The sequence below is a fragment of the Pediculus humanus genome, genomic scaffold (genome assembly GCF_000006295.1).
Source record: "Pediculus humanus corporis 1103172107768 genomic scaffold, whole genome shotgun sequence".
In the NCBI taxonomy this organism is placed as follows: domain Eukaryota; kingdom Metazoa; phylum Arthropoda; class Insecta; order Psocodea; family Pediculidae; genus Pediculus; species Pediculus humanus.
Genome location: NW_002987366.1, coordinates 78,394 through 91,129, shown reverse-complemented (window position 1 = coordinate 91,129; position 12,736 = coordinate 78,394). Strand labels below are relative to the sequence as shown.

The following is a 12,736-nucleotide window of genomic DNA, read 5'->3' as shown; positions in this document are numbered from 1 at the left end:
AAAATATAAATTTCAAATTTAAAAAAATTTCTTTTTTTAAATCTTTAAAGTTAAAAGTTAAAAACAACCATATTAATTGGTTAATTTATTATTTAAATTGGAAAAAAAATTTTTTTTATAAAAACCCCCTTGGTGAAAACAGGATCCCTTGGTGGTGGTGGAGTAAATCCCCCCCTTTTTGGGGGAATAATAATTTTTTTCCACGAGTTACCTTGTTTCATGAATTGCGACTGATCATAAACGCAAAATATTTTCCTTTATAACCCATTCATTCTTTTATTTCTTTTTCTAATGCGCAATTTTTTTTTTTTTTTGTCATAATACTGACCGGAATAATTTATATATATATTTATGATACTTTTTTTTTTTTAAATTAAAAATTAATTACGTCATATTAAAAAAGTAAACGTACAAAATACGAAGACATTTTGAAAAAAAAAAAATTTCAAAAATAATCATGACCTTATTAATTTTTTTTTTCACGTAAAATAAAATTAATTGAATACCAATTTTGAAAATTTTACATAAATATAAAAAAATAATAATAATAATTAAAACAGTGATTAATATTGTTACGACGTAATTTGAAAAACTTGTAACAAAATAAATTTTTTTTTATTTAAATACGAAATTTTTTATCATTGTAATAATAATAATAATAATTAATATGTCAACTTTTAAGTTTCCCGCAATTTCAAAAAATTTCCATTCATTTTCGGGGCCCTTTTTTTACGAAATTCTAATATATATATCAGTATGGCCGACAAAGTTTTAAGTAGTTTTATTCAAAGGGTTAAATTATTTAAATTTTCTTATTATAATAATAAAATTTTTAAAAGGACTGTCATTGTCAAGGAATCTGGAGCGTTATATACGGAACCTAAACAAGTTCCTTTGGGATTAATACGGGTAATATTTACTGTCATACCTGGTTTGCTGATAGGTGCAACCATAAGTAAAACCATAGCTAATTTTTTGGAAGAGAATGATCTTTTTGTACCATCTGATGATGATGATGATGACTAAAAAAAAAAAAAAAAAAAAAAAACAGTTTTAATGTGAGTCTATTTTATCCTTTACTTGTATTTATTTTAATTAATTATATAGTAATCATTGTATACTTAATTTCAGAAAGGTTACTTCTGTTGTTGATTAACTCTTCACTTCAACACTTTACACTTTGATTCAGTTGTCATAATGTCTAATTAAGAAAAAAAATTATCTAGTCAAGTGAAGTATTTTGTTTGAAAAACAAATTTTCAGATTTAAATTTATTTTGTAATGTTTTTCAGTAGTATTCGATGATATTAACTTATGTTTGCAATATTCATTAATCGTTAGTATTTTCAATTACGTTCATATGCTTCAAATTAATTCAAACATGTAAAAACGATAAACGAAATAATCACAGTCATATACAGTAATTATTATTTATAAAATATTTATGTTTTACAAAAAATAAGATACTTTTTATTTATTTTTATTTAATTTTTTTTCGAATATTTTATATCTTAATAATTTATTATGTATAACATCAACGTAAAATATTATTTATTTATTAGGACCCGAGTGTTAAATTTTTTATTATAAATAATAAAAAAAAAAAAAAAAAAGTTTTAAAAATATTTTTATTATTTTAAATATGTACCTGATAAAGAATTAGAATTATATATTTATATAATATATAATATCATTGATAAATACTAACTAATATTTAATTATATTTTCCTTTAAAAAATCATATATTTTAATTATTTGAATAAAAATTTTATTTTTTAAAATTTCAACATTTATTATATATATATATATACTTGAATGAATAACATTATTAAATTGATACGTCCAAGAGATTATTTTTACAAACAATATATATATATATATATTTAAATAGAATATATATATATATAAAAAATTTAAAATTAGCACTTGAAATATAAAAAATTAAATCTTTAATAAAATATAAATAAATTAAATATAGTTTTTTTTTTTTTAATATCATAGTATAAAATGTAAAATAAAAATATTTATCAACAATTAATTAATTATAATACAATAATAATAATAATAATTAAAATTTTATATATTCAAATACTAAATGAAAGCACATAAAATAAAAAATAAATTTTTTTTTTTTTTGACTATTCCGTTTTGACATTAGAACATTATTATAATTTAATAATAATATTTATTCATATCCTTTTTTTTTTTTTTTTAAAGAAATACTTTTTAATAAATAATATAAATTTATTTACATAATTTTAATAAGTACAATATATATTTTTTTTTCGTCATGGTTTGGCCAATTAAACGTATTCGTTATAATAATATTTATATATATATATTTACATATGGTTTTAAAATAAAATAACAAACTATTTTTTATTTACGGCAAGCATTTAAAGATAAAATTATTAAAAGTAATTTAGAAATTATTTCTATTATATATAATTAGAATAATTCTACCTAATTTTTGTACTCTCTAAATAAAAAAAAAAAAAAAAATGAAAAAAAATGCAACTTTATGGATTATAAAGTAATAACAATTTTTTTAAATAATAATATTAAATTTCATAGAGTAAAAAAAGTATAAAATATATAGAAAAGGAAACAAGTTAAAAATATTAATTAATTCGCTCATTTTTGGCTGGAATGACAATCTATGAATTAAAGTTTTTTAGTAAGTTGTCAAACGCGATTATTCGACGAAGACGGAGACGACGAATGTACAATTTTTTTACGAGATATGACTTGAGAAAATGTACTTCCAGAATCTGTCGTTACTGAACCCGTAAACCCATGTTTACCTGATCTATTTGAAAAAAAAAAAAAAAAAAAAAATTTTCATGAGTTTAAATTGTCTTCCGGGAAAAATGAAATGAGAAAAAGTCTTCGGAGATTTGTTGTTATGTAAAATAAACGTTAACAATGTATTGAAAAAAAAAAAAAATTTTATACATTACCTTCTTCTTTGAAGAGAAATATTTTGACCGGGAAGACCGAAACAACCTCTTGGAATAACCATTCTTGCATTACCCTGCGCCGGCCTTGACCCTCCGTAGGCTTTAAGACTTGCCAAATGCGCTGCATACCCGTCCGTCAATATTGTCGCTTGGGAATGAAGTTTTTTCGATACTTTGCCCACGATGAAAATTTGTTTCGGTTTTAAACCGATGGACGTGTAAACGCTAATGTCTTTTCCACTTCCATAAGCTGCGTGAAATATAACATCGTGATCTTGCATGAGAGCTTTCAAGTATTCGGCTTTGTGAAGTAGAGGAAATCGCGAAAAACCATCGACGAAATAAATAAATCCGTGTGGGAAATTGTGTTGAGATAGCCAAGACATGACTTTTTGCTGTTGCATGTCCGGTCGCCCTGTTATGTATATTACAAAATACCCTAATTCTTGCCAGTGCCTGTAATTGAAACAATAACTCATAAAAACTTCGTTTGTGTTTTACAAACTCAAAACTCTTGGGTTTTATACGTACCTAACAATATCAACAGCACCCGCTCTAACTTTTGGATCTTTTCCCGTGACGGAAACACTTGCGGTAAAAGATCCATCAATACTGAATACGACGCATTCGGTTTTCGGCGGAACGACAACTAAATAGAAATCAGCAGACGTGTGATCTCCTCTGACAATCATTTTAACCGGGTAAATACCGTAAGTTAAACATTTATCAGGTGGAATTGTAAAAGTTATTCTTCCTGTTTTATCAGTGACTTCCGTTCCGTAGTAAACCCATTCTCCACCCGGATGACTTGTCATTATGTGAATATCGACTTTTTCACCTGAAAAAAGAAAAAAGATTAGTTTTATCAGTCAAGTGTTAGCTATTGCTCATCATCTAATTTTTTGTCCATCAACGAACCTGTGAGTGTGATCATGTCCAAAGGACCGTACATGAAACGAGCGACTAGAATTTGCGGGGCTCCTTCTTTTACGATTACATCGTTAGCACGATGATTGGCAGCAACATTTTTCAATTTCACCGACGTTTTTTTCTTAATCCATTTTTCCCTTGGTTGCCCAGGGTTAAAGGAAGAAATTTCTTTGTCTTTGTTATTTGACGCCGGCAATTCAATTCTAGTTATCTAAAAAAAAAAAAAAAACCGGTAATGTTTACCTGAAAGAAAATCCTGAAATTAAATTTATTCGTTATTGGTTTTTAAAATAAAAATTAACCTGTCTCAAAATAAATGCAACAACATCGAACGACTCCCAATAACTCGCATGAAAGAGATGAGGTAATGCATTCGTAGGAAAACTAGACAATCCTTCGGGACAGTAGAGAGCATAATCAAGTCTTTTGGTTCCCCACCACTTTTGGGAAACTGTAAAATAATAATAATAATTTCATACAATTTAATAAATTGATATAAATTACAAAAAAAAAAAAACTTTTATCAAACTCTTACTTACTGGAAGTAATACTTTGAAGAGGTAAACTGTCGATAAATCCTGATAACGTACTTTGCAAACTGACTTCGGACATTCGTCTCGAGGGACCAGAATTTTGAGATGAATTTAACTTTGATCCTTCTGCAAACCACTGAGGATGCGACTGAATAAGTTCGACTGTAAAAAAAAAAAAAATTTCAATTTTAACATCGATTCTATCAATAATGACACATTCGTAATTGAAAATACTTACGCAAATGATGTGGTTGACCGTCACCCAGAGGATATTTCTGATATCGAGCTATATTAACGGGTGGAATGATAGAAAATCTCGCGGATATAAGTGGCTCCAAGCGCATGGCAACGGGATCAGTAGGATGAAAAAGGTTATACACCTGACAAGATCCCGGTTGAGTCAACGGTAAATTTTTTTCATCCTTTAAAATTTTCCGGTAGGCTAAAACGAGAGAGAGAGGACTACCGAACATGAATAAATCTGCGACTTCGAAACATAATTTAGACACGCTCGCCTGATCCCTGCAATCATAAAAATTTTTTTTTTTTTTTATTAAGTAAATAATAAAATTTATAATTTCACGATTACTTTTTTTTTTTTTTTATTTTGTCTCACCCGCTTTCTGACGTTCTAGGTTCGAGCATAATTTTTTGACCATCCATAATATCGTAGACTTCAATATCTGCATCTAAAATACTATTTTCGCTACCGTGACGAGAATTACCGGACGAGCAACAAATAGCATCGTATGCTAAAATTGAACCCACTGAATCACCTAAAACAATTAAATTAATTTATAATATTGTTTGTTGGGGGGGAGGGGCTTTACAAATAACAAAAGTTTATAAAAAAAAAAAAATTATTATTATACCTATGAATACAACTCTTCCGTTAAAACCTTTTCCTTCTTCTGATTTTATAAACTCCTGATAACACGAATTACATGAAATGATAGTTTTTGTGACGGAATCTTGATATTCTGCGCTGGAACAAGCAAACAATGGAATGGCTCCAACTGGAATTGAATCGTTGGTCACTTGAGGAACATCATTTAAAGTTGGTGAAACGTTGAAACTATAAGGACTTAAACTGAAAAACATTAAAAATGAGAAAAAAATTGCGAATCACTAAAACGTTAATTACCGACGTGTAAAATCAACGTACCAATTTACCTAGATAAACTCCCAAAGCTTCGGTGCATATACTCGAACAAGAAACCAATTTTATCGTGATATGCCCCATAACGGATTGGTAATGTTGATTTATGACGGTTTCAAAAGCGCTACGAAAAGTCGTCAAATCGGAATTTTTAGCATTAAAATCGGCATTAGCATCAAGTACACTTCCGGCGTGAAGAACGATAATTAATATGCTTGTATTGCACGATTGATAATTAGTTGTTGGAGAATTGTCCGGATAAGAGGTTGTTTCATTCGTAGACTTTGTTAAATGCAGTCTATTCCCTTTCTCTGAAGTTAAATGTTGAACAAAATCGTGAGAAAATATACTGTCTAAAAAAATTTTGTACCCGTCACCATCATATTTTTAAAATCGACAATTTTTTTTTTTTTTTATTACGAGTAACAATTTTTTTTTTTTTTTGTACTACCTTTAGTATTCAATTCTACATCGGGAGAAGTCAATCCTAATTCGTCATCGGGTAGTATATCGAGAGAACTCCATTTTACCAATGTACCTGCACTTGAAACATCTTCTGTAAATATTTTATTTACCATCTAAATAAAGATTCAATTTTTTTTTTTTTATAAAAAACTTTAAAATTTCTCCCTTTTGTAAAAAAAAAAAAAAAAAAAAAAAAAAATGATAAAACCTCAACTATAACTATATAAAAAAATTATTATTATTATTTCTGCATAAAATTTAGTTACATCGAAGCCCAAAAAAAAAAAAAAAAAATCAGGTTTCGCACCTTGACAGTCAAAAAATTCTTCATCACTTTCCGATTCCGAATCCCTTCTCAATGATTCCATTCTCCATTTATCGACATTTAAATCAAATTCTTTTCCAGAACCTGTGGGAGAATTAAAAGCATCTCTTGAAAATGACCGACTCCATTTTCTTCTTATTCCCTGAACCATTTCATCTTCATTTCTTTTAAAATCAAATTAGACATTATTTTTATTTCAAATATTATTATTTGACAAATAGTTTTTTTTTTTTTTTTTAAATTTTTACCTCCCGATGTTTAAATTTACTGGAAAATTACTGTCTTCGTTCCGAAGATTATTAACTTCCTTGTTTTCTTGTCCATTCTTCGGTCCTTCGACTATTTTCTCAAAAGCTTCCGCCAAAGTTTTATCAATTTCTGGAGTTTTTGTATTCATATTTTTTGCAACGTCTGCGATTTAATCATTTATTAATCAATCATGTTCAAACGTAAACTTAAAATTTAAAATCAAATTATTAAATTTTAATTACTGTTTTCCTCTTCTCCCGAATCGTCTTCTCCCCCCATTTTTTCTTTCAATGCTTCTTGTGTTTCCCTTTCTATTTTTCTTATGTCTTCCATGGAAAGTCCGTACCATTCGTCTTGCCATACCCAAGCTTGCCTGTGAGCTCGAAGCATTGTTTTTCTTAAAGCTGCAATGTAAAAAAAAAAAGTTTCAAATTTAAAATTATTATTAAAAATTTATATAAATGGAGTCATCACATGACCCCCACATTACAAAAACTTTCACCCAATCAAAGGTTTACGCGCAAAAAATTTATTTAAAATATACACGTGCCTACGTCATCAATAAACTTTTCAAGTTTCGACTGCAACCCCCAATAACGAAATTCCACGCGACACAATTTATAAGCGCACATGACGGATTTTCCTTTAGACGTCGGCATACTTTTCCCCTGACATTCTTCCCAATACTCGTTCAACCAATTTTCCGAAAGGGGACCTCTCCCCGTTTTTTCCGACACGAATATTTTCGGATCTTCTTCTTTGATGTAATCCACTCCGGGAGTTTGATCTTTGACCACGTCAATTAAATCTAAATTATTGATAAAATAAAATAAAATAAAATAAATTTAATAAAATTTCCCACACGAAAATTATTATTTATTATTATTATTATTATTATCATCAACAACGTTTTTTGAAAGAATCTTACCGACGGATCGATTTCTTAAATCGTTTCCCGACAAACCGAAAACGTTATTTTGATATCCATTGTCGGGATAATAATAAGTTTCGATTTCAATGAAAAATTTTTCGATAAATAATGACGTGTATCTCGTTTTAGTATACGGATAAGCATTCCAGGCTTCTTCTTCGACCGTTAAAGCCGATTTAGGGATGAGAGATTTTATCCATCCGGGTAAATGAGATCCTATGTGATAAACTTTCCTCGTGTATTGACCCCCTTTTCCTCCTGGACCATTTTCATAGGGTTCGTTAACAAGAATTTCAACTCCACTTCCGGCTCCTTTGCTTTCATCTCTACTTTTTTTCTAAAAAAAAAAAAAAAAATAAATAAATATGACAATAATAATAATAATAATAATAATAATAATAATAATAATAATAAAATTAATTAATTAATTAATAGAAATAAAAGAGTATTACCGCTATCATGTAGAGTTGAGCTATACGATATTCTTCGACGGTCAAAGGCAAAGGAATTCTATATTCTTTAATCAACATTTTTTTTCCTTTTTTTTTCCTTTTTTTTTCTTCCTTTTTTGTCTTCTCCCCCTTTTTAATTTTTCAGTTTATTCATAATCATTATGAAAAAAGGAAATTTTTTTTTCTGTTTTTTTGTTTTTAAATAAAAAATTTTATTAAGCCATTTTTTTTTTTGAAGAAAATTTGAATTATCTGAAAATAAAATAAAAAGAAAACAAATTTGAATCCAAATTTAACAATGAATCTTTAATAAAATAAATAACATGCTACAAATTTCTGATTTAATTTTAAACAAAACAGATTTTAATCTCGAACAAAAGTAATAACTTTTTTTTTTTTTTTTTAAACATTTAAAAGTTCTTTGGAAAGTGCCAAAAAAAAAATAAATAAATAAAAACACTCGAGAAATAAAAATAAGGTATATTAAATTTTTATTTTCTTAAATTTTAATTATCGTAGATTCTATAATTTTATTATTATTTCCCCTTGCTAAATTCTTTTCATTAATACTCAAACAAACAAAAAATAAAATAATAATAATAATAATAATAAAGTAATTAAACACACTTATTACGTTATTTTCAATGTGTCGAGTTATTTATTTAAACATTTTTTTACGTATAAATAAAAGTTAAATAAACAATAAAATAAAAATTTATAAACATTTAAATTTTTTAAATAAATATTCACAGTTAAATCATATTTATTGATGATGATGATGATGATGATGATAAATAATTTTTTAAACTTCACATATGGAGGAATAAATAATTATTATTTATTAATAATAATAATAATAATATTTAAGTGAAAAAATTTAACGTTAAGAAAGAAATCAATGGTTAAAAATTATTTGATAATCTATCGTTAAAATCTTTTTTGTTTTAAAATAAAAAAAATCCATTAATAAATTTTTTTTTTTTTTTTGTTTGAAAACGTTCGAAAGTAATAAATTAAATAAATAAATAAATTTATTTTTTTTTTTTTGTTTAAAAGCTCAAATTCGGAAAAAATTACAAAAAACATACCTTTTTGACATTAATAATTAACCAATAATTATTACGTAACATGAATATAAACGTTTTTTTTTTTTTTAATAACACAAATAATTTTTTATTTCCTTAACAAATAATCGACCGTCCTTGTCACCCAATTATTATTATTATTATTATTATTATTATTGAAAATTTTAAAATAATTTAAAATAACAAATAAACATACAAAAAAAAAAATATTGAGGAGCTCCACTTGGTTATCCCAGTTAAAAATTAAATACTGCAAAAATATTGGGTGCACGGAAATATTGAGCTGCGGTGAAGAGAGAGAAAAAAAAAAAAAAAAAAAAAAAGAAAAAAAAACCATTTTTCCGTTTTTGAAAATCTGTTTCCTTTAATGCGCATGTCAAAATTTCCTTATAGTTTTAACTTTTCCCTCTCCCTATGGCCCCCCCCTCACGGGCCCCCCGACCCCCGGCCCCCCGTTCGATCTCTTCCTTTTTTCTTTCTTTTTTTTTTATTATTATTTTTATACACTTTAAATTTTTTTTTTAAAGGCTAAATTATAAATAAAAAATTTGTTAACGGTTCGATAAGTCATTTAGTTTAAAAAAAAAAAAAAAAAAAAAAATCAATTTACGAATCCAAATTATTTCCCCCTTTAAATAAAATTTAAAATTTTTATTTTAATTTTCCTTCCCGTCTATCCCCAAAACTGAATTTCGAAAAATTTTTTTTTGCTCTTTTGTTATTTTATTAAAAAAGGAAGAAAGGTAGTGTGTTATAGTATAAGGATAATGGATATGAAGAAAAGAAAAAAAAACTCCAAGGAAATAAATTAAAATGCAGGGTGTAAAAAAAAAAAAAAAAAGGGATAGATAAGGGAAGAAGGAAAGGGTTGGAAAAGGGTAAAACGAAATGGGGGGGGGGGATTTTATACTTTTTTAAATGTCAAAGGTAAAACGTCTATGAAAAAAGGCTACCAACCATTTTTAATCTTTAGACATTTGTTTAAAAATGTACATTTTTACAAGGAAAAAAAATTTTAAATGTTTATATAAAACGAAATTTAATAAAAACCAGAATAAAAATGATATAAATCTCCTATTAATTTATTTTTATTCACTTATTTTTAAATTTATTTTTGCTTTTTTTTTTTAATTTTATCCAATTGTTTTTTGGTTTAGTTTAACAAAAAACAAATTCCCCCCCCCCGTTGTAACAGGGGGGGGGGGAAATTATTTATAAACAAGTAATTGTTAATGTGGTTAATTTTTTAAAACCTTTACTTAATAATAAAGTTTTAAATATAAATTGACTTAAAAAATTTTACTATTCAATATATCATACAAATTTTTGTTAAGTTTATTCAAGTTTATTAATTATTATTTCCCTAATTTAATAAAATAAAAATTTTTCTCTTCCTTTCTTACAATTCTTTAAGACATTTTATTCACAATTAAAAACTAAAATAAAGAACACAATTTAAAATAAATAAATAAAACATAAATGATTGATCATATGAAATCGTAAAACTTTACAAGTTGTAAAAAATAATGAAAACGTTAAAGTATTATTAAATTTCAATTTCCAAATTAACAAATCACCAAATTAACAAAAATCAGTTAAATTTGTCAAAGGAGTCAATTATTAAAAATTTAATTAAGTAAAATTGTTTGATAGTAAATTGCTAAATTATTAAGTAAATCATTAAATAATTAAAGCAATTTTAGTATAATTTATAAGGGCAATACGACTGATTTCTTAACACAAAATCTGCTGTATAAAGTATATTTTTTTGTTGTTACAAAAATATCGTTTAAAGGGTATTAAGGGTGGCAAGTTTTCTAAATGTTACTTACAATGAGGAAACATTTAAAAAAAAATTATTAATAAAATCTCTACTTCAAATCTTTATAAAAATAGATTTATAAAAGTGTGGTAATTTAATTTCAAGTAATTATCTGTAGTCATATTGATAAGTGTACACATTCAAAAGTAAGCAAATTGATATAAATCATATTTGTCATGATGACAACTATAAATTACAAAAATATATTTTCAACATTTTTTTAAACATCACTCAAAATATTTCAAATAATATTAGTTAACAAATACTTTAGTTAAAACATATAAAATTTTTGTAATTACATAACAGTTTTTCTAACTTTTTTTTTTTTTTTTTTTTTTTCACGGAGAGACATTATCTTTTATCAATATTTATAACTTAAAAGGAATAAAAAATGACATACCTTATAGGAAAACTCTGAATTAATAACGGAGTTAACGTAGCAACATGATTAGTTTTGAAAATTTAATAGTCAAAATAAAAACATACGTACATTCAAATTAAAAGAAGAAAAGGTCTTTGATAATTTTGAATTTCATCTATAAAGTTTTATTAAAATACAGTTGGTACTTTTTACTTGTTTTTTTCGGGGCCCAGTTTGTTTACTTTTTAAAAAGGGCCTTACTCCTAGAAATGGATTTGACAGAACTGTCAGAAGCCTTATGTTAATTTTTTTTTTTTTTTTTTTTTTTACAAAATTGGCTTATGAAAATTGTATTTTATTATTTAAGAAAAAAAGAGAAAAATTTATAATATTGTACTTTACTTTTCTTTTTTTTTTAATATTACTATGGAAGAATGGTTAATAAAAAGTATTTTCAAATATTTCTACTTATAGTTATCGCTAAATGTATGTAATAACTGAATTGCTATTAATTAATATCGTATTTATTATTTAATTTTGTCTCACTCATATATATAATTCTTTAAGGTTGCAATTGTGGTCACTCTGAAAGCAAAGAATTTTTCGTCGACATGGGTGAAAATATTACTATTCCCTGTAATCAAGATTTTGCCTTCTCACAGTTTTCTAAAATTGAACCTGTTATGTGGATAAAAAGCGGTAGAGAAGATGGTCAAGTAAATAGATTAAAAATACTACCAAATGGTAGTTTATCTCTTGAAAAAGTTATTAAAAGTGACTCCGGTAGTTATATGTGTACTTTGGAAAAAAATATGTCAGATGTTGATAAAATAAATGGAAATGATTTACTAGATGAGTATAGTGAAGTTAACATCATATATAAAGTAATTGTAAGAAGTAAGTATTTTTAGCCTTGTTTTTTTTGTCAGTAAATTTAAAATAAATCTAAATAATTTTTTTTTTGGTTTTAGCACCACCTCCAATGTTAGTAAATGTTTCAGTTCATCCTTCGACAGTTCTTGCACTTTTATTATGGGATGTTAGCGATACAGGTGGTTACGACATATCATATTTTTCTGCTCAGTATCGACTGAAAAATGATACAAAAGGTTCATGGCATAATGTATTACCTGTTCATATAAGCCCAACAGCAGTAAGATACCTTTTTAAAACCTAAAAAAATTACTGCTAATGGTTATTTTAAAACTAAATATGTTTATTATTTTTGCATAATTAGAGACAAATCGATGTATATCACCTTCATCCTAATTCGACATACTCATTTCAAATTTGGGCAGTTAACCCTCTGGGTGTGGGTGAAATAACCGAAGTAGATGCAACAACAAATCATATTATGGAAGAAATAGGTATGAAATTAAATTGAATTGATTTTGTTTTTACTCATTTTATACTACAAATATCTTTTATTTTTAGAATTGGCTAAACATCTGTTGGAGGGAGCAG

The 12,736-nt window shown here is 26.0% G+C and overlaps 3 protein-coding genes across 3 annotated transcripts; 2 read left to right on the top strand and 1 right to left on the bottom strand.

Annotated features, from left to right (window-relative positions):
- Window positions 1–756: 756 nt before the first annotated feature.
- Phum_PHUM355130 (uncharacterized protein) lies at window positions 757–1,026 on the top strand (the record flags this gene model as incomplete). Its single annotated transcript, XM_002427905.1, has 1 exon — window positions 757–1,026. One exon carries the CDS (start codon window positions 757–759, stop codon window positions 1,024–1,026), a length of 270 nt encoding a protein of 89 aa, XP_002427950.1.
- Window positions 1,027–2,956: 1,930 nt separating this feature from the next.
- Window positions 2,957–8,082, bottom strand: Phum_PHUM355120 (membrane-associated phosphatidylinositol transfer protein, putative; the record flags this gene model as incomplete). The annotated part of the gene is given in 17 exon segments (XM_002427904.1): window positions 2,957–3,416; window positions 3,492–3,798; window positions 3,879–4,101; window positions 4,193–4,341; window positions 4,430–4,585; window positions 4,662–4,945; window positions 5,040–5,199; window positions 5,296–5,513; window positions 5,597–5,628; window positions 5,643–5,935; window positions 6,010–6,138; window positions 6,355–6,536; window positions 6,621–6,783; window positions 6,864–7,025; window positions 7,166–7,429; window positions 7,550–7,889; window positions 8,005–8,082. The coding sequence occupies 17 exon segments, from the start codon at window positions 8,080–8,082 to the stop codon at window positions 2,957–2,959; spliced, it is 3,600 nt and encodes a 1,199-aa protein (XP_002427949.1).
- A 3,616-nt stretch (window positions 8,083–11,698) lies between these two features.
- On the top strand, window positions 11,699–12,656 carry Phum_PHUM355110 (uncharacterized protein; the record flags this gene model as incomplete). The annotated part of the gene is made up of 4 exons (XM_002427903.1): window positions 11,699–11,720; window positions 11,840–12,169; window positions 12,244–12,425; window positions 12,510–12,656. 4 exons carry the CDS (start codon window positions 11,699–11,701, stop codon window positions 12,654–12,656), a joined length of 681 nt encoding a protein of 226 aa, XP_002427948.1.
- Between the last annotated feature and the right edge of the window lie 80 nt (window positions 12,657–12,736).